The sequence below is a fragment of the Agelaius phoeniceus genome, chromosome 3 (assembly GCF_051311805.1).
Source record: "Agelaius phoeniceus isolate bAgePho1 chromosome 3, bAgePho1.hap1, whole genome shotgun sequence".
NCBI lineage: Eukaryota > Metazoa > Chordata > Aves > Passeriformes > Icteridae > Agelaius > Agelaius phoeniceus.
The window spans coordinates 72,501,452-72,524,493 of NC_135267.1; the positions used below are offsets into that span (position 1 = coordinate 72,501,452).

General features: G+C 35.5%; 1 protein-coding gene across 6 annotated transcripts in view; it reads left to right on the plus strand.

Annotated features, from left to right (window-relative positions):
- Positions 1–23,042, plus strand: part of SIPA1L2 (signal induced proliferation associated 1 like 2) — a 126,519-nt gene that overhangs the window by 35,288 nt on the left and 68,189 nt on the right. For all 6 annotated transcript variants that reach the window (XM_077175598.1, XM_077175599.1, XM_077175600.1 and 3 more), the window contains exon 3: positions 18,379–20,085. In XM_077175598.1, coding sequence (XP_077031713.1) covers positions 18,621–20,085 — 1,465 coding nt within the window. In that variant the 5' untranslated portion in view covers positions 18,379–18,620. The remainder of the gene's footprint in view (positions 1–18,378; positions 20,086–23,042) is intronic.

Genomic DNA, 23,042 nt, shown 5'->3' on the forward strand with positions numbered 1-23,042 from the left:
AACTTTGAAGGTTGGAGTGGGCTGCAGGTTTAATTCAAAACTATTTTCTAAGGACAGATAAACTGAGGGCATAGTCCAGCCCTTTTGCTTTACATATGGTAATTATTAGATAACATTTGGCAGTTGGTGGCTTTGTCTGAGCAGGAGGAAGAGTGTGGATTATATGGCAGCTGAATTTGTTTCAACTAACTTTGTCTCCAGGGCAGCCAGAATTTACAGTACTTTTAGTAATGTAAACTTAGGTTCTCTCCTACTTTGCATTTCATATAGTTTGACTTAGAAACACTGTTCCTGAACTAGAAATAAACAATTGAAATACTTTGTTTTTCTCAAATGGGTTAGTGTTTGTAACCATGATAGATTTCAAGTTGATGTAATATGGTATTACTGGATGAAGTAGGAAGGAAATTTGCTCTATCATAGAATTATTAACCACTAGAAGGAGTTGTTGGGACTGACATTTTGTGTAGCTAGAAGCTTAAAATGAAGGATATTTTTAAGTGATTTTGTGTGTGTGTGTTAGCAGAGTGTCTCTGTAAAGAAGTAATTGTGAAAATATAAAAATTGACAAACTGCGTACTGAACTTATGTTGTAGTTGACAAGTGTATTTAATTAGGATTGCTCTTGCCTTCAACCTCCATGTTTGTATTTCTGTTGCCCTTGTATTTTTTTGTTATTAAGTTCACACAGGAAACTCAAACAGAGTTCTCCATTGTTTTAGGTGTGTATGTACTATGAGGTTGTGTGCATCGCTTCTAGAACTGTGTACTAAAGCAATTATTTCATTGTTGGAAGCTTTGGGTTTCCTGGTCTCTCATCTCTTTTCTTTGTGAATATCAAGGTGAAGTGGATGATGTAGTATTAATGCTTTACTCCTCTGGTTGATTTGAAATTATTTTAGCATTTTTTCTCTTCCATCTTTTACTGTAGTGCTGAGTGAAAAAATCTTAACTAAACTAGGTTGGGTTATTTATTTATTTGTTTAGCTTTCTTTTGTAAGAAAAAACAGTTTCTCATACTAACCCCTCAGTGCTGGCCATAAGATCAATGGATGAGTGATGGTGATTAGGGGGACAAAAGGTTTTCCCCACCTTCTTCCAGCTCTGTGCCTCAAATGTTAACATGCAGATTAGGTTTTCTAACAGATTTAGTTTTTTTTAATTACTCTTATTGACTTCTAAGTGCCAGCTTGGACTAGAATATACTTCCTGTCTCTTTTCAACCCTTGATAACCATGCTGATTTGCATGCAGACAGCAATCCTCATTTCTTAAATTCAGTTGTTACCACCTTGTCCTTTTGACATGGTGTATTTCCTTGAAGTGTTCAGCCCAGAAACTGCCCAGGTATGTTGGGTACACTTCTCAGTGAAGATTTTACTAAAATGCTTCTTCACTCATCTTCTCTATGTAGCAGAAGCAGAGCTAAGCCCAGTGTAAACAGATGTTTCTCTATTTATGTTTAAATTACAGAATGTTGTCAAATTACCTTGTTTCATAGCACTGGAAAGACAGAGGCTCTGGAAAAAGGCTTTAGTGGTATCCCATACCCTCTTTGAAGGCTGTCTGTATGATGGATTGGGGTTGAGTTTTTGGGTTTTTTAAGTACTTTTAGTTTGCATCACTTTATAAAAAATGTCTACAAAAGCAGGACAGAAGAGTCTGCATGTGTTCTGTGGATGAGTCTTTGTAGTATATCATTCATACTTGCTTTATTCTGTAATGTGGTACTTTTTTTATTCAATTGTTATGAAATATGCTTATTAATTGAATCAGAAGACATCTGGTTTTGATACTGATTCATGTTTTAAAAAAATCATTTGGTTGACCACATATGTGGTCTGTCAAGTAGTATTCCTTCCTTCTCTGGAAGCAAGCATTTCCAGTAAAGTGCCTCCTACATGTCCATTGCCCAGACTCAGGATCTGCTTCTCTTGTCTTGTCATTAGTTTTTAGATATTGATTATAGCTACAACTGTGAAGATTTTGATTTTCCTGTTATGTGAACAATTTAGTTTCCAAGTGTTTCTGTATTTGGTGAGGGTGAGGAGGCAAACTTTCCTCTAGATGCCTTTCCACTTCATAGTAGCCAGTTGCCTGGTAGTTTCAGTATTTCACAGGCACACTGATTGCTGAAGTTCCATTTTGTAAATCCACTAAGATTTAATTTCCTTTCTGGTATTACATAGAGATGTGAGAGCTTATTTCTTACTGGAATCTAAATGATATTGCAACAAAACAGGAATGCATAGCTTTGGATATTGCTTGGAAGGCAAGCTGTATATTGAACAGACTGTACTCTTTTCTAATTAATAAAATAACCTTCTTTCTTAAAACAAAAATAAAATAGCCCTTCCCCCAAAAAAGCAAACCAACTAACCCACAAACAAAAAGACCCAACATAAACCCCTACCCTAACAGGATCAAAACAAGTCAAACTCAAATTTATATCCTTCTCTGAGTATTTCAGGGTAGGAGGATGTTTGCTGTGTTATACTGTATAGCACTATTAGATAATTCTTTCTGTATTTGTAGTTTGGTTCTACAGTTTCCACAAAGCTGCTTTTCTCCAGTGGACTCAGAATTTTTATGTTAATGTGTACTCTTTCCCCAGTTACTTCACACTGTCACTGGGGTTCTGTAGAGTTCAATGGAAATAATGCTTGTCTTGTTTAGCTTAAGCACAATATGCTACTATAGTAGTTTCACCCAACTTTTTTTTATGTGCAAAGAAGTTTGCATCATGCATTGAATCCTGTCTCATTCAAAAGTAGAGACATTGTGTGTGTAGGAACAATTAATTGTATATCAGCAAATTGAATTCAATTTTTGTGTGTTTGTTTAATAATGTGGTTTTTTTCTAACTCAGTTACAAATGTTGCTGATATCTGCTTGAAAAACTAGGTTTATTAAAATTTATTTAAAATTAAGAGGTTTGGCAAATACTCCTTACAACTTGTTTGAGAACCAAATGTGAAAAGAACTCTTACACTGATGTTCTTCCTCCAGCCTTTGTTGCAAGTAGGGGAAAACATAGTGACAAAGGATGAGGAAAAAGCTGAGGTATTCCATGCCTTCTTTGCCTCAGTCTTTAACAGCTAGACCAGATGTTCTTTGGGTACCCTGAAGAACAGGGTGAATCTTGAAGACATAAATGGGGAACAAAATGAAGCCCTGGTAATCCAAGGGAAAATAAGTTTTGCAGAAAGATGTGGCAGAATAATCTGGCATTTTCATTTTAGCTTCAAGGTGAGTTCTGGCATTCATTAAATGTTTTGAAGAACGGGTATTTGTTATCTTGGATACCAAGTGGGTTTGGGCTTTTTCCCTCATATATGTTCCCTTTGTTTGAGTTATTTGATGGCTTTGATATCTATCTTTGAAGTTTTTAAGTAGCAACCTGTGTTTAAACTCAGATATTAATTTAACACTTTCAAGCAGCTTTAAGGAATTTGTGAGGGTATTTAATAATCAGTTTTTTTTTAAGCAAAGGCTATATATTTCTGTTATATTTCCTCTAAAAATAATAGCTGAAAAATGAAAAATATTGTAAAAAAAATTTCTAATTTTAAAAAGTATTATATAGGACCACAAAGGCTACTATATATTCTGTTTTGCTTTTTATGGTTTTGTTTGTTTATTTATACTAAAAATCCATAATTTTTGATCTTTAGGACCTTCTTTGTTTACTTATTCTTTGTAATTGACAGTGTTGATGACAGAGTATTCTCTGAAGGGTTTTGTTCATTGGAATCTTCTCTAGACTATTGTTTGAACTAGATAATTTGCTGACTTTAAGAACATATTGAAGTACATATTTGTTTTGCCTTCATTTTGACAAGAGGTGGAGGAATGGATTATCACCTAAGAGTAACACATGGTATTAACTGTTGAGTTTAGGTACAGACCCTTCTTATTCACAGGAAAAGAAGCATTTAAATAGTCATACAGCATAGTGAACATTTAAAAAGAAATCCCATAGCTTTCCTAGTCTCCCACAAAGGATAAAGGAAATTGAGGTAACTGATACAAGTACTGTTGTACAGTGTCTCAACTGACTGATGTGGATACCAAAAAGATGTGTCCTGGGAGAAAAAAAAAGGATTTATGAAACTTTAGAAAGACCTAAGGAGAAGAAAAAATATTGAAATAAAGGAAGTGACAGTAGAGGAGTAATAGTGATATCAAAGAGGACAAAACATTCAGAGAGAGAATGAATAGAAAAATGGCAGAATTAAATAGACCCCAAAGTGAGTATTTCTAGGTAAGGCTACAGCAAAGACATGCTTTTAGATTCAGATGAACTTAAATGCTGTGTTGGAAAGCTGGACTTTTGTCAGACTAGTAAACTGTGGAAAGGACAAGGAAAAGGATATTTATAAAAGAGGAAGAAATGGGCTTGGATTAAGACAATGATATAGGTTTTCTTTTCTTTTCATGATGGTTTAGGAGTCTGAACTTGGCAGGACCAAGCAGATTACTCCTTGATAAGAGACTATTTTGGTCAAGGGTTTGGGTTCGGGATGGTTTTAGCAGTCAGTGAGCAGAAAGCAATTGTTTTGGGTGGAAAACAGAAAGAAGATGGAGTGAGAGCTTTTGACTGGTGATCAGCAAAGCTGCAGGCTTCTGAGTGCCTAAAAATTAAATAAACGGTTGATGACAACCATTGCCATCCCAACTTTGTCTAGCATCATAGTTTACCTTATTGGCCTGTTTTCATTCTGCCCAGCTGTGCCTGAGTGAGGGTTATCTGTGAGCACTCCCATTCCAGACCAAAGGGTGTCATGGGCCTAACATATATTGACTTGTCTGGTTTGTGCTCCTTGAATGGAGGATGATGGACATATGGATTGAGATGGAAAATATTGCATGAATTTGGTATGATTTACTTAATGCATGGTGCCAGGTATATGGAAATAGAGAAAAGAGGAAGGGAAGAAGCACACTGGAATAAATATGGATGGGAACCACATCACAAGAGGCAAAGAATTGCTGGTGTTATGTGCCAAACATGGCATGCAGATGTACACTATCCTTGAATGGAAAGAAAACTATACCCATGCTATTTGGTTTTGAAATATAAATATGCGTTTAAAAAACCTTCCCAGTGAAATAGGGACAGCCCCTGGTTAATAGTGCTATAATAGTGCTGAAATAGCCATTCATGAGACATTAGCATTGGGTTTTTTTCCTTAAGACTTGGCTCTTTTTTTTTTTCTTCATGTACATTTATTGAGTTTAGAAAAACTAGCTGGGTAGATTCTGGAATAATATTTAAAATCAGTCATGTTACAAATTGCCCTAGGTAAGGATATTTTTTGTAAAGGATCATACATAATGTTGACATGAATAGCTGAGAGACCCTTTGTAAGCAATTCATAATTTGTTGACAAATATTCAGTCAGTTATAAAGTTTATTTAGGTTATAAAAATAATATTTATTTGATAATGATCTGTATTTTGGGGAAAAAGAATCTATGGATTTTACTGGTAAATAGTTGAGTGTGTATGGGGAAGGAGAGAGAATGCCATTCAGGTAGTTTATATGTCAAATGTGTAGTTTCTTTTGTAATTTAATATGAGCTTTCTAACAGTCAGAAACATGGCAAATGTGATTGTTCCTTTCTAAATTTGGATTTTGAAATAGATCTGTAGTTTCTATAATGCAAATATGCTTCAAAATGAGGGAGATATGCACTGACAGCAAGTAAAAACACAGCTCCAGAAATGTGTGGTCTGTATAAATGATATACAGTTTGTTGGCTGACCTGAAACTTTGTGCTAAATCAAAGCCAATAATGAATTCAGAGGCAGATTTTTTACAATGCCTACACTGCATTACTATGCCTGTGTGTGAACACTTTGGATCAGTTAATTATACCCTCCTATTTGAACGTTTTCATTTACATAAGGAGCAGAACTTGATAAATCAAATATAAAATTCAGTGTCTGATTTATTGGATGGGGTGTTATGTAATCAGAATTTTAAAAGCAAAAGTTAAAACAAAATTGGCCCTATAAAAGCAAACCATTCCAGATGAATATGAATTTAAAACTAACATTCCCCATGCTTCCCAAAAGTGGACCACAGTAATGTTTTTCATTGTTCCAAATAGTGCTATTTCTTAGTGTGCTTGGAGATCTGTTTAAAGATAAATTATTGATAATTGAACATGTCAGTAAGTCACCTTAAAGCAAGACTTAATTTTCAAACATTTTTGCCTTTTATCTCTTTATCATAAAGCAGTAAATTTAGAAGATATCAGCATGCTTATGGTAGCTTGCAGCTAAGAATCAAGAAAGGCTTATAGACATTTTCTCTAATGTATCTCTAACATAAAAGAATACAACTCTGAATCTGCATTCTTTAACCCCAGTCAGGATGATGACTTTGTCTGGAAAATACATATATACAACAAGGTGTCTTCTTTCCAATCTAGAAAAATTGAGATCTTACCTCTCTGACTCAGAATATTTGAAAGATGTGTTTCCACACTGTATTTATGAAGACAGGGGTTTTTTTTTCCTGTTTAAAATGAAAATATATAGCAAATTTTCTCAGCTGGACAACTCCAGAAAGTTCTCAGACATGTGCTATAACTTAGTAAACTGAAGTAAATCTGTAGAGCAATGATAATGCAATCTTATTGTTTGGGGTGGGTTTGGTTATTTTTGTATTTTGTTGTTTGTTGGGTTTTTTGCTGTGTTTTGGTTTTGTTGTTGTTGTTGTTGTGGTTTGTTTGTTTTTTGTTTTTTTTTTTTTAATTTGAGGGGGAAGCAGAAGGAGTCCATAAAGTTGATATAAAGCTTTAACAAAATTATTTTCAATTATAGCCCTCTTTAGTCTCATTGAGAACAAGTTTTTTAGCTTAATAGCAATTTGTTTCTAGATGGATATCAAATGATCACTGAACAGATGGCAGTGACATTTTATTGCTATCAGGTTGTGCCAAATTTGAGTGGACTGATGAAAAATGAAGAACAATATTCTGCTAACAACCCCCTCACTCCAGCTACTGTTCTTCTGTTTATATCTGGAATTATGTAAAAAGATTCTATTCATCAGAAAAAGAGCTGTTACTGTACAAAGCTGTGGAACCAACCAGCCTGGAGGGTGGCTGTCTCAGAGAGGCACTTGTTTGCCCAAGCTGAATTGTTCAGTGCCAGGTGGTCCAGGTCCAATTGCATGTGCTTGGAAATGTCATGAGGACACAAGTTACCAAGTTATTTGGTGACTGCCAAAATATTTAGTGTATATTGTTAATATTATTAAGTTTGCTTCCAAATTTGCAGTGAAAAATTAAGAACAAAATTGTTTATATGTACTAAGACTGTATGAATCAAGTACATTATGGCCACCATAGATTTCTATATGGAACTCTTGCTCTTTTCTGAGAGGAAGGATAGAAAAAAGTGAAACCTCTGTTCTCAAAACATAAATTTTAAAAAAAGGTCTTGATGCACAGTGATGTGAAGGGACAGTTTAGAGCTCTACAGTGATGCAGAAGTACCAGAGAAATTACGTGGTGACATTTGAAACTGCAGATCCTCAGTCAGCTTGAGGTTCCAAAACTGGCCAGTAATACTCTCAGTTTGTACTACCTCACAATTCCTGCCAGTTGATAAAGAATCACGGTCAAACTAAACTGGTTTCCATAAGAAACAATGTCTCACGTTCATGTTTCCTTTTTTTTGAAGCTTATTTTATTTTAATCAACCACTTCCTTCATTAAGACTAAAAATAGTTCAGAACTGTGGTATCAGAGCCACTCTACTGCCAAATGACATGATAGGAAACCTACTTCCTGCTTTACTTTCTTGAAAACATGAGAGAAATCCTAGCTTTGTTTCTCTTTTTTCCTTAGCATGTGCTTCTGTACTTCTTAGTGAACAGTTAAGACCTCTTAGCTAGAACATTAGCATGTTTTGAGTTGTCTCAGGCAGTGTTTCTCTGCTGTCATAGACAGTGGTTTTGGGTGTTTTTCATTGCTGTGAGCTTTTGCAATGAGAGGTTATTCAAATTCTCCTTTGCTTTAGATGTGAAGTGGACTCAAGCACTTTTTTTTCCTCTAGAAATGAATTAACTTCAACTTCTAAAACTGTATTTATCCACTTTCTGATTCCCTCTTAGCCCAAGTGTTGCAATGTGTTGGAAAGACTGGTGTTAGCTTGGTGTGACCCTTTCTAATAGAAAGACTCTAATAGAAATTGAAGTCCTTTGGTAGACAAAGTCAAGTATCATCATAAGTGTTACTACAGGAAAACTCAAGAAGAAAATGGACATATCTTTAATATTGGGGGTGAAATATGAGGAGATATATAACCAAAATATGTGTTTAGCAAAGTTTCTCAGATCTTATTTTAATCACTGGAGTTTTCTCTCAAATTTCTATGTACAACAGGAAATTAGATAAAATAGTATAAGAAGCAAAATATTGTAATTTTCTAGGCACTAAGTATAATTATCATATCCATATATTCCTTGGTATCAAAAGTTTTGAACAGTTGATGGACATTTGAAAGGTTATCTGTAATATATATGTTTTTTATATATGGTTTAAATGCAAAAATCTAGTTATTTTAAAGCCACCAAGGTCTGCTGTGAGTAAGTATATGGAAACCTGCTGGATGACATACATATTTCTCATGAACATGAGGAGAATGACAGTTTAACCTTTTATCACTTATCATTTAGTTCTTTCATTTTATACCTCTAAAACCCTTTTGAAATTCCGGCTCCCATTGGATAATAGAAGTCTTACTGATGGTAGTGTGTCAAAGCAGAAGATTTTTGGAATCAAATAGTGAGTTTTCAAGCTGTTGTGTAGCCATGACTAAAATCCATGCAAGGTCTCTGACTGTGTCATTCATTGACCGATGTACTGAGTGTGTCTTTGCTTTAGGGAGGCTCTTCCTTTCTGCTTCAAAAAATTAGATTCTTTTAAAAGCTGTACCCATTGGAGCGAGTATTTCTGGTAGAAGTAGCATTGATGTTGTAAGTGGTTTGCTGTTTGGAGGGGTTTGGTGATCTCTGGAGCTAGGCCCAGTGTTTGGGTCTGTAAGGTCATACCATGGAATCCAAGTGAGCGCTTAGGTCTGACATCACTGGTGTGAGCGTGGCAGGCTTGATCAGTGCTCCTGCCTGAGCAGCATTTTTACTGTGAAATGCAGTTACAATGGAAATATGTAAAAGAACTTTCTTGTTCTGGCTAAAAATGGCTTTGTACATTTCAAAAGCTTTCTTGAGTAGTGTCAGCATCTGAAACCTCTTTTGTGGAATAGGCAGCCTCAGCTGTTTAATAGATGCATTGTTTTATCTTTTCACTGAGTGGATGAAAAAGCTTTATTTTGGGCCTCACTGTACTAGACTTATGAAAAGTGGAATTGCCTCACAAATTTTTGTGACATACTGACTCTGAAAAGCCAAAGCTCGCAATCTTGTTCTCTCTTTCTGAACAATATCTCCTTTTGCAGTACTAGACTCCTTGTTCAACTTCAGTTTAGCTTCTGAACCTGCTTCCAAATTTCTACCTCAGAATGTGAAACAACAGTCAAAATGTTAGGACATTTCTACTTTCCTATCAACTTCTAATTAAAACCCATTTCTTCAGATAGCTAAAGAGGTGCCAACTCCAGAATTCCTATTTTTTTCAGAATAATCAAAAGCAATTGTATGCACTATGTGGGAACAGCCTGACATATATATCCCAAAAGCTGTAGAAAAAAACTGTAGAAAATCCAGTGCTAGTGCATTGTCAGAAATTTGAGCATATTTTTCAGTTAAAAATCTGTCTTCATTCACAAAGCCTTAAATGTTGAAGATTGATAACTCAGATAATGATATTATTCAACTACTTCTAATTTTTCAATCCCATCATTCCATCTGTAGCAATTTGTTAAAAAATCTTACAGTGTGACTTTTTTTTATGAAATAGACATTTCTTAATGTTAAGTGGGTTGCTTCTTGTGGGTTTTTTCATCTAGTTTTCTCTATGCCCGCTCTTAGGCAGAGTGCTTTTCAATTGGAATTTCAATTCTGGGCACTGAGCTAGAATTAGAAGAAATAATTTCTGATGTGACTAATTATGGGAAAAGGTGTACAATATGTTCTTCTCTTTGTTTTAAAATAATGCAGTACTCTTCTAAATCACTGAGTTGCTTTTTGTTTCTGCCAGTATTCTATAAGACCTGCATAAAAGACAACATTTGTAGTACTTGCGAATGTTTCTTAACAACTCAAAGGTAAAAAGTTTGTTTTGAAATGGAGCACATGTATGTTTTTTTCTCAACATACAATATGAATATGCTCCTTTCTGTATACTCCTCTGCTAGGTGATTCACAGGTGCTGTATTTCTCTTTTGGTGTTGTTATCCAGGTGCTCATACAATTGGTTGTCCTTTTCTTTGTCTTTGAATAATGCGAGCAAGCTGCACGAGTCCTGTCTTTATCTTTCTAAGCTTTGCCTCTGACAGTGTCTTGGTCCACTTGTTGTTTGCCATGGGGGTTATCATGGTGTTTGGCATCCTGTACAGTGGACAAAGGAATGGTCCCTGCCTTGTGGATGATGCAATTTAAATGAGAATGCATACATTCATGCAGGAAGGGCCAATTCAACAATCCTCAGACAGTTTGACTTTTGACAATTTCTGAGCCTATAGACAATTCTCTTTCCACTGAAATTTCAGATGTTGTCCAGCTTGTTTGAGGAGACCACTGGTTTTTTTGTTGTTGTTGCTTTTTGAGTGGAACTTGCTTCAATGCAGTGTTTCTGTATTATAATTGAAAATGAGTCATCCTTACCCTTTCAGAATAATTCCTGCTTTGTCTAATGTGAACTCCTTACTGAATTGGATCTATGGCTGAGGAAAAGAACACGTAATGCAAACAGATTTTTGCTTCCTTCTTTCTAAAATCTTGAACTATACTGAACGTATAAAGTATTATGCAAAATTTATTTGTATTAATCTGCTGACTGCTATTTTTGTGTGAATCTTGTTTATGAAACATCTATATCATTATGTGTTGAAGACTCTTCATTTTCAAAGATGAAACTAGAATTAAAATTCTGCTTTACTAGTATTTTAAAGATGACTCTATTTATGAGGAAATTGCAATTATTGTGAAATGTTGGCGGAACAGGCATAAGTATCTCTAAATTCTTTAAAGTAGGGCAGTGTCTTAGTATGTCAGACTGGATGATTCTGTGTAAATTACATTCTGGATGTCTTTTTAGTCTCTCTAAAAAAACCAGATTATTTAATACACAATAATTTGGGTACTTTTTTTGTTATTCCTGCCCTTTGATATCTAGATTCTTGAATGGAAAGAATGAAAGAAAACAAAGAGAGTTTAGAATATGTGAAATTGTAAAAAATTTTCACTGATACCAGAATTTGACTGATAGGTCAAATAACTTCTATTTGCAATTATTAAAGACTGTAAAAAAATAGTATCAGTTAATAATAATAATCTATGAGGAGTTTGGTGCATGTCCCTTCCCCCTGGAATAATAGGTGGTCAATTACATATATATAAAAGATTTATGTATGTATTTTCAACCTTTTCCTGGAACAGTTCTTTGGTCTAAGACTTCCTGTTAAAAAGTTTCCTTTTTACTTCATTAATTATTTTATGTTGTAGGCTTTACTATATTTCAAGTTTCATAATTTCAGTTAAAAATAACTGAACTGAGTTGGAAAAATGCAAATGAAATATTCTCAGTGTATTTTTCAGTGGCAGTTTTGCTATTGTTTAAACTCTGCTACTTTACATGGTTCAACCTGAATAAGATACAGCTTCAGTTCCAGTTTTGTAGATGAACTCTGCATAAGAGCTGTAAGAATAGGACAATATCCAATTGGTTCTGGAAATCAAATTAGCCTTAATGTATCTCTGTCAAGTCTTGTGTTAATGGAACAACAGAACATTGGTATAAATAATCTAAGAAATTGCAGTGCTGAAACAGTCACAAATTTATCTAAATGCAGTTTTTAGTAACAGAAGGTGATTTCTAACAAGGTTTAAAATAAATGACAGTAAGACTATGGTCAGTAACAGCTCTGTATAAAACACTGATGTTCACTGAAAGATAACCTAAGTTGCTGGATGAAAAATTTAAGCAGTGTTTTTTAACTAAACAAAGCATGAATTGAGATGTAGGAAAATATGTAGGACCACATATTCAGGAAAAGTAGTAGAAGATAAGCTAAAGGGAAACTGCAGAAAGTTTGTTATAGATATTCTTTGGTATAATGAGTTACAGTGAAGAAAGTGCATCTTTTGTAATGGCCTTTTTTGTTGGTTTTTTTCACTGAATGGATGCAGTATATTTAAAAATAACCAAACTGATGCACAGTATTGAGTTTTATATTTAGCAGTTGGAAGGTGAGATTTATTAAAATAATTTCTCTGGAAATGCCAAGATGACAGTTGGGGGATCTTCACCATAGGATGAACAAGTTTAGCATTTCAAAGGGTCTATTTGCTATTACCTCTTACACAATTATCTCTATAGATGGTCATCAGATTTTTCTCAGCCTATTGGTGAAGGAGAAAGTTATGGCTGGAGAGGTCTCTCCCTTAAAAGTAAAATACCTTTCACTGAACAGCACCAAACAGATGTGGAATTCAAAGTTCTGTTGCATCTCTTTCGCAGTATTTATGTTCATCTACCATTTTCTTTGTTTGAGGAGGGAACTATGTTTGAAAAACAGAGTATGGTTTTTTATTTCTTTTTTACCCAAAATCTTGTACCAGTCCAAAATTAGTGCAATTCCACTGTTTTGCTAAGAAAAGTGAGGGTCTTACACCAGCACTGAGAATCATGTAGGCTGTTGTCATTCTTAGGTATAGCTCCTTCCCTCCCTCCCACTCCTCGTGATTGTTTGTGGATACATTTTTGTAACTATGTTATTTCAACAACGGGTTTTTTTCAGTTTTCTACTTTGAAATTTCACTCATAGAGACTATAAATGTAAAGAAATACAGCATAGCTAAGGAAGTGTGCAACAAATATTCACTACAGAGCAGCTCATCGGTATTTCTATTTGCCAAATGAGAGTCCTCCCATCGTTCTTCTGCCTCTTTTCCATGTCTGCATATTAATCAAGTATCTGAAATATGCATAGCTGAAGTAACCATTTATACTGTAGTAGTTATAGCTTTAGTTGTAAATTTGATGTACAGTAATTTGAACCATTTTTTTTCATGAGCTCTGCTTATAATTTGATCATTGTATTATTTCCAATCCATTTTCCACAGCTGCAATCTGAATAAGTAGCTCAATTATAGTTTAGCGTTATTCTTTAATATTCACTGAGCCCTATGGAAAACTTTGAAAGAAATATTCTATTTAAAGACAATTATGCTTAAATATCATCATTTTCTAAAGACATTTGCATGAAAAAAAAGGCAAAAACATGAAGAACTAATTTTTCATTTTTCTTTTTCATACTACTATCTGCAGTAATAAGTCTCCTGTGTGACATCATAATCAACTGTCATGTGATATGATATCACAGTTTAGTGTGATCAGAGTTCTCTGAATTGAACACACAAATAACATTGCTGGGAAACCAGGCATGGCTGTCACTTTGCTTCTGAAAATTGCATGGTTCTTTTAGGAACTATTAAGAATATTAAGGAAATCATTAAGAAATGGATGCTGTTAACAGATATATTAAAATACATAAATCCAAAAATACTTGCTAATATAGTCTGTTTAAAAAAAACCCCACAAGTTGGAACTTGAATTTAAAAAGTTTCTTCTACTATTTTGTAATTTTTCAAAAATTATTTACTTTTTTCAGTGGTGATCTTAGTTTTGTGACAGATCTTTGTGACATATCTTGTGACACATTTGTTCAGTGAGTTATCTTTTCTAGAACTTGTGGAAATACAGGCAGCTTAGGAACCATGTTCATTTGTCCCTTGAACTCTTCTTTTTCCTTGCACTTGAAAGCATGTGCAGAATTTTCTTGCAAACTTCAGATTCCCATGAAGTGGCAATTGTGTAGCTGCTGCTCTGCTGTATGGGCCAAGTACATAACACTACTGCACCACGCTGTGTTTCTCTGAAGACTTGAAACTAACTGGAGGGAGACACAGAAAATGCTGTGTAGAACCAATTGAATGCAAATTAAATGTCAGGTCTTCAGCTTTTGGCATATTATTACTGCCTGTACTCCAGTTTTATCAAATTGCACTTCACATTTTTTTAAAGATTAGTAGAGCTTGAGAGTCATGGTGTATAGAATTGTCATCTTGATAAATAGTAGAGATTAATGCTTTCATCCAAATTCTGCATTCTTTTTTAGGATGATAGCATTACATAATAATAGGGGCAGATTTCCAAAGTCTTGATCAACAAAATGATCACAGAAAGACTTCTTAAATAATTCATTTCCATCTATCAAGGCTGACATGAGGCAGCATTACCAAACAACCTCCTTTTGACAGGATAGTCCAATAGCACAGTTCTCATTCATTGCTCCGCTACTGGCACAGGAACATTTGTGGGCACGTATCCAGGTCCCCAGGAAACTTGGAATCATTCCATGTTAAAGAACTGTAACTGTAGCTAACAAACCAGCTGCTGTATTGAGCTCAGAAGGAAGTCTTTGTAGCTGTGTGGAAGGAACTTAAGTTATTTGCATAACATCCAGCAGTCTTAGTGGGAAGGGTTGGCAGGAGCACAACAGCAGAGTAGGCATCCAGCTTTTCTTTTTTGACCTTGTCTGTCACTGATTCCATTCTTCAATGCTAGGGTGAGATGAAAAGAGGGAAGTGTAGAACTTGACCAAAAGAGCTGTACAGGTCTGAAGAGAAGAGTACTCATGATTACATTGACATCGTTCTTTGTGGAAGTATTAGTTTACTAAATTCAGCAAAAAAAAAAAAAAAAAAAAAAATAGTGTCAACATCAGTGCAATATTTGCGAGTTGGTAAATTCTTACTGTGGAGAGAGAAAATCCTTAACAACAGATAACATGAGACTATAGTGCCATCCATAAGTCAACTGTCAGCCAGAACATGCTACTGTGCTGAGTTATAGGAATTTACAGAAAGGGTCTGTCATGTTAAAAAACAGGCAGACTTTTTTTTCAATTAGGTCAATTTCAGATTAAAAAAAAAAATTAACAATGTATCTTAAATATATTGCATCACTTCTTCAAACATTACTATTTCCAATAAAATATCAACCTTCATTTCCAAACAGGCATTTTTTAGTCTTCTGTCACACCAGCTTTGCACTGTAAAGAAAATGAATTCTCTATTAAAGTACTGTCTTTTGCAATGCACCTATGTTAAAATATTCAGGCCATTCTTCATCAGGTATTTAAGCTACCACCACTAACAGAGAAGAAACACAAAAAGTCTTGCTTCCCCATGGCCTTCAGGCTCTGATGCCTTTCACAAATGCAGATGTTTGTGAGGTCAAACATTAAATCACATTGTGGATTTGGATTGAAAATAAGTGAGCTGGTAGTGTCCATCTATTGCTCTTTCCTTCTGCACCTCATCTCCAGTTTCAATTCAACCTTCATTATGCTCTTGGTCCAATTCACTACTTTTGCAAATGCTTATGATTGATTGAAAAATGCTACACTGCAAATGCTTATGATAGAAAAAAGGCTAACACATGAGAAGAAAAGAATGGAATTTTTGCAAGACAGCCTTTTCTTACCTTATATGTCTTTTTTCCTATTATTCAGAGATTTTTCATAATTTTAAAATGCATAAACTAATGACTTCTATGAATGGTTTTTATGTAGAAAAGGGCAGGGAGGCTACAAGATGTAATTCACCATCATTTCAAAGAAAATTGTATTAACCTTTAATAAGAAGTTAAATATCTTTCCCAGTATGTGAAATTAAACTTACTATGTGTTCTCACTCTTCTATATTCTGGCAGAAACAGAAAAGATGATTCTGGAATAGTTTAGTTTTCCTTCAGAGTTTTTATATAGCAAAGGTTTCTTCCACTTCTATGATGGTATAAAGAAGAGTCTAAGAAGTGATTAAAAAGCTCTCCACTGTTCATGTTAATTTGCAAGGAACTTTCTTTTATTTTAACTTTGCAGTATTACTTGTGCTCCAAAAATGTTGAGCATATTGACATATCTGAGAGCAGTCCTGCAAAGAACTCTTTGGGTTATTATTGGTGAAGGAAAAGCTGGACATGACGCAGCAGTGTGTGCTTGCAGCTCAGAAAGCCAAACATGTCCTGGACTGCATCCAAAGCAGTGTGGGCAGCAGGTGAGGGAGGGGATTCTGCCCCTCTGCTGTGCTCTGGTGAGACCCCACCTGGAACCCTGCATCCAGCTCTGGGATACCCGGCACAGGAAGGACTTGGACCTGTTTGAGTGAGTCCAGAGGAGGCCATGAAAATGATCGGGGAGTGGAACACCTCTTGTGAGGAAAGACTGTGAGAGAGTTGGGGTGGTTCAGCCTGGAAAAGAGATGGCTCCAAGGAAGCCTAATTCTGGCCTTCCAGTACCTAAAAAGGGCCTACAAGAGAGCTGGAAAGGGACTTCTACAGGGCATGTAGTGGCTGGATGATGATTAACTGTCTTAAACTGAAAGAGATCAGATATTAGGAAGAAATTCTTCATTATGAGGGTGGTGAGGCACTGCAACAGGTTGTCCAGGGAAGTTGTGGATCCCCCATCACTGGAAGTGTTCAAGGCAAGGTTGGATGGGGCTCTGAGCAACCTGGTCTAATGGAAAGTGTCCCTGTACGTGCCAGGGAGTTGGGACTAGATGATCTTTAAGGTCCCTTGCAACCCAAACCATTCTATGATTCTTTGACCACTATTTTTCTTTTTGTATAGTATTTTCATAAGTCAGTGTTTAAAAATCCTACTTACCACTTTTCAAGTGCTATTTCTCTGAATATGTCAGTTGTTTAAGTAATCTTTTGGACTTCTGTAAGGAACCTATTTAATTGTCTTCATCGGCCAGCAAGGAATTTCTATGGAGTGAAAGTAGGCTGCAGAGATACATTGTCTTTGAAACTGTCAGCAATTTCTACTACTGGTCACATAGAAACCATAGCCATTATGGGAGTGCTGAAGTCTAACTTGTGTTTGTTACCTCAACACTGCAGAAGTCTTCTAAAGTTTGCTATATCAAACACAATTTTGGTTGATTTCTGACAAGCAGATAAAAATAAGGTGTCACATTTTAATTTATATTATTCCTTTGTCCCTTGTCTCATCCTTCCTCCCCATCCTCCAAGGAATTTTTATAGGAATTAAATATAGGAGAAAAATCACTCATCTTCTGAACTCCTCTTGTTGCCTCATCTTGTAATTGAAATCAAGGGAGAATTCATATTCCAAGCTAATTTAACCTGACTTCTTTTTAGTCTCTGATAAATGCATATTGTCCTTATTTGCAGCATCTTAAAAGATTGTTATGTTGGCATTTTTGTTTAAGGAATAAAATCTGAAGAAGTACACAGCATTCTGTCTTGTCTCTGGCTTTAATCTGCTTTTATGCAATGGATTAATGGATGGACTGTGCCTGCATATGAATCTTTACAGCATGAGTCATGGACTATTGAAGAGTATTTTTATATCCTAACAGTTCCAATTTTGTAATCAAATCAAGGCTTATCAATAGAGCTACTATCTTTTCTTATTTACAGAAGAAAAGAGACATGTTCTTTATCACAATAACGGGGTTAATAGTCTGGGTTTCCAACCAGAGGAATAGAATATAACAGAAACAACTGTAACTGTTTTACACAGCTAAATAGTGGTTTGCACTCCAAAGAAAGGAATGTAAGTAAACCTCCCCTTTGGGAAGAGAGAAGGGGAAGGAAACGAAATACATTAATTCACTGACTTAATCATAGTGGAACAATTACTTATCTTTAAATGTTCTTTTAAATGGGGCAAAACACATCTCTCTTTATAAGGTCCTATCTGCTCCATATATTTTACTTACGTCTACCAGTCTTGCCCCATCACTCCTGTGTGCATTAACCATTTTCAGGAAAGTTTGGAAAAGAGTGTCTTAGATGTTATGTGAACAAACCCCAGTGATCAGATGGAGAGTAGGCATCTGAGTTGCTGTCAGCATTGCAGGGAATGCAGAGAGAATTGTCTGTGACTATTCTGCTTGTGCATGTACTGGAGACCCCATGAGAGATGCAGGTTCAAGCTGCTCACATCCTGTGGAATCGCATGAAAAACTTGGAATTACTACATTTGCTGGGTTTTAAGGAGTCCAAGGATAGAAAATAATACAAAGCAAGTCACTTTAGGTCCATCCAGTTTCATGGGGTGTTATGTGTATACAAGAAACAGGTGAAAACTTACTGTTATTGAGTATAAACATTTTAACATTTTTTTTCCTTTTCCTTATGAACAGATTTAAGAAATTTTTCTGGACTAATACTGAACTGAATGCATCTGAACTGAAGGAAATGTTTTCAGATTGCTCTCCTGATAGAAATTGTGCAAAAATGGTACACTGAGGTCCCTGCCTGCACCTGTGGGAAGACTATAACAGTATTTTTATATCACAGTTTATTGGCCCATAAAAGACGATGTAATAACAAATGTAACAGTAAATTTATGCAATAGTAGTGGTTCTCCTCCCACTGACTGGACATGAGTGATCAAAGGTCTTTGCAAGAAGATAAGCACAAGGTTAGCAGAACTTCCTCCAAGTTCAGGGAGTCTTCAAGAAGCATGCAATCTGACGATTATTTTGCTAGGAAACTTAAAGCCTTGAATGGTAGCATGGGTCCTCCTGTTTCTTCAAATGCCTCTAGCAAAGCTGAAAATAATCAAACAAATGGTACACCAGCCGTGCCTAAAATGGGTGTTCGAGCAAGGGTATCTGAATGGCCTCCCAAAAAGGATTGTTCTAAGGAGCTGAGTAAAGCTGCTTGGGAAAACAGACCTCCAGCCAGTTATGAAGGTGTTGGCTCCGTACTTCCAAATGGACAAAATGACCAAAGCGATGAACAGCAAGAAGAGCTAGAACTGGAATTTACAGAGGGAAAATATTCAATTGGAGATCTTTTTGTTCATTCACCTCAAAGGGGTCTTCATCCCATAAGGCAAAGAAGCAACAGTGATGTGACAATAAGTGATATTGATGCTGAAGATGTGTTAGACCAAAATGCTGTTAACCCAAATACTGGAGCAGCTCTTCACAGAGAATATGGCAGTACTTCTTCAATTGATAGACAAGGCTTGTCTGGAGAAAATTTTTTTGCAATGCTGAGAGGATACAGAGTGGAAAATTTTGAACATAAAACCCTTGCTCCTTTTGGATTTTCTGAGTTTTTCCACTGTGATCCTACGGTTTCTCCGAGTCTACATGCTGCTGCACAGATTTCCAGGGGAGAATTTGTCAGGATTTCTGGGTTGGATTATATGGATAGTGCCCTACTTATTGGTCGAGACAGGGAGAAATCTTTCAAGAGGAGACTTAAATCAGAAGCAGTAGAAACATCTCTGTTTAGAAAATTGCGAACAGTTAAAAGTGAGCACGAAACTTTTAAGTTTTCATCAGACCTGGATGATAGACTTGAGAGAAATGTTCGTTCTTGGAACTGTCAGAAATGTTTTGCACATTATGATGTTCAGAGCGTTTTGTTTAACATAAATGAAGCAATGGCTACCAGAGTAAATGTAGGAAAAAGAAAAAATATCACCACTGGGGCCTCAGCTGCGTCACAAACTCAGATGCCAGCAGGCCAGACTGGAAACTGTGAATCTCCTTTGGGAAGCAAAGAGGACCTCAATTCAAAAGAGAATTTGGATGCTGATGAGGGCGATGGGAAAAGCAATGATTTAGTATTGAGTTGCCCTTACTTCAGGAATGAAACTGGTGGGGAAGGAGATAGACGGATTGCGCTTTCTAGGGCAAATTCAGCATCTTTTTCTTCAGGTGAAAGTTGTTCTTTTGAATCCTCTCTGAGTTCCCATTGCACAAATGCTGGTGTTTCAGTACTGGAAGTACCAAGGGAAAACCAGTCCATTCACAGAGAGAAAGTGAAGCGTTACATCATAGAACACATTGATCTTGGAGCATATTATTACCGCAAGTTCTTCTATGGAAAAGGTAAATATTTCTAATGCAACTGTTCTGATGTATCCATGCATCAGATTTAAGTTGTTTATTACAGATTATAATTTGTTCTCCTTCTTCTTTATGGAGAGACCTAGGTATTCCAGAGAATCTTGAAAGTCTTTATTGAAATCAAGCCTGTTATTTTTGCTCTCTCTGGGCAAAGTAGTGGGTTATGTATGGTTATGCAATAACTGTGTGAGTTCATTAACTGATTTAATGAAGGGTCCTATAAAATAGCATGTAAGTTAACTTCTCCAACCCAAACTTTCTTGATAAGCAGGAGGAAAAGATGTCATTTATATCCAGTAAATGCGCTGGAAATACTGATACTCAGAGTGGAAATAATTATTTCCTAAAAGCTGACTCCAAAAGAGAAAGTTTTATTATTGAGGCTTCTGACTCTCTTCTAGATGCAACTAGATATAGTTTCATATTGTATGCACATGTACATACTTCTTAAATAGAGACCTTCTGATGTTATTTCGTTTTTCAGCATAAAGAAGGATGTCTTATGCCTTTCTCCTAGCCTTATAGCCCTTTCTTCTAGGATGTGTTCAGTCTGCAAACTGCCAGGATACTCTTGTCAGCATAGTAATTATCTTGGCTTTAACCATTATTCAGATAAACTGTTTCTACTTTGTGATCAACTTTGATAGTCTGCATTAAGTACTGGCTTGTGCAATGTGGATGAAATCCCTGGTTTTGTGGGAGAACTCCAAAATACCTGTCTCTGTCCTTTCTGTATTATGAATTACAGCTAGAACTTCTTGCTTTTACTAAAAGAAAAGAAGAAGTCTGCTTCTTTGTTTAAAAAACTGTTACAGCTCAATTCTTGTTCTTGAAATCATACTTCCTCTGCTTTCTAACTATATTTGAACATCGGGAAATAAGCACGTTGCTGTTACTCCTTCCTCCTGTAACCCTTTAAAAGGGACTCAAAAGAGGATCCAGTACAGTGCTGGTCACAATACAATAGAAACTGAGAATATATTAGCTGTAAAAAAACTGCTTAAAAGGCAAGGAAGAGAAGAATCTGGATCTGTGATGGAAGAGGAAAAATAAGACCCACAACTAAGCAAGGAATGGACAGTAAATTCACAGGTTCAAAATGGATTCCAAGCTAGACAGGTTGTAAAGGATATAAAAAGTGTTGAGGGAGTCAGAGTGCAAGACAATGAAGTGAAACTTTTGACAAAAGGGTGGCACATTTTTTGAGGGGCAGAGAGAAGAAAAGATTGGCATTCACAAAAATGAAAGGAAGACTGTCAGTAGACAAAGGTGGTGGCAGGATGGGCAGGAGGAAGGGGGAGACAAGAATTAAGCCAGATGAAAGAGGACTTGTTTGTGAAGTGCTTTTATCTTGGATGAGTTACAAGTGCTGAAGTGCGGAACACTTCTGTGAAGAAAAATCTTGTCAGAGAAATTATAAAAAGAAAATGCAGATGCATACTCAAAGCCACTTTAAATGCTATATTATGAACAAACCTAATGACCTTTCTGCAAAATTGATGTGAATGTAATTAGTTTTTATTAACTTCTGTTCTGAAATAGTATCAGAGTTTCTCAGAGTTTTGTCCCACATAGTGTAACACTCAGAAACTGAGGTTGTTACTAATTGTTCTCTAGGCAGAGTTCTTCAAAAGTAAATATGGTATGATTCATTTAATATCCAGTAATGAATTGTTACCTTCTCACCTTTACAATGATATGAAAGCCATGGCCTGTTCTGCATTATCTTTTTATAGAGCAGTAACAGAGGCTAAATGAGAGAAATCTGTATTGAATGGCTTTTATGATGCAATAAGTCAGGGCGAACAAGCAGAGGAAACTAAAATCTTAATTTTTAATACCTGGTCTATTAAGGGATCAAGCACGTAGGGAATCATGTCATTAATTCTAATTGAATACAGTTCTCACCTAAGCAAAACTTAGTGTGGACAGAGGAAATAATCCAGACATTTTGCACTGGGCACCAAGATGTCTTGCTGCTGGCCTGAACTTCAATATTGAAAAGAAAAATCTACATTTATGTTCATACTGGGTCTGTGTGATGCTCTTCCATGACAGTGAGCTCTCCTAGGTGATTTTTAGATTTAGTTGTGCAGTTTAATTTTGTGAAAATCATTGTGGTAGGATGAAACAACAATTGAGCAAACAATAGTTACTTTTACATACTATCACTGATTTCTATTGCCTTTAGGAAAATATATATGAAAAAGAAACTGCTTTCTGAACATTTCATTTTGTTCACAGTTTTATAATTGGCACTTGTCAGCATACTAGTTTTATTTCTGTTTTAAGATGCATGGAAGAAACACCCTGGCATGTGTAGTACTAATTATTCCATTCCCTTTCAAGAAATGTGAGATTTGGGATTCAGTGTTTTCTGAAATGAGTTGTAGTTTTATACTGCATATTTATAAGCTTTGTAACTATTGTTAAAATCAAATCCTTTGCAACTGATATAAAATATGTTATATTTATTGAATATATTGTCTCAGTTTTCAGTTGAGAATTGCAAAAGCTAGAATATATTTTTTATCTCATTGTTTTGATTATCATTGATTTGTCCATTTCCCCTTGTACAATTATACTCATAATTACTTGAGACTTGTTTATTATTACTATGCTTTTTATTTGAGGGATGCTTGCAATCATTTAATGTTACTGGCACTATCTGCTGATATGGGATTGAAAAAATGTCCTAAAAGAAATGTACAGGCTTAGCAAGGTATTGATATTAACTCAGTTTTGTACAACTAAAACTTTTGTGTTAGGAGAAAAATTGACAACTATTCCTCAAAGTGAAAAAGTAAAAAATTACAAATATTTTAGTATCTCTCTAGATCTCAGCTAGAAAATAGCACTTATTTTCTTCTTTTCTCCCCTACTGGTTCTTTTAAACCAACATAAACACATTTAAATGAGTTTAATGAGTTTGTACTTTT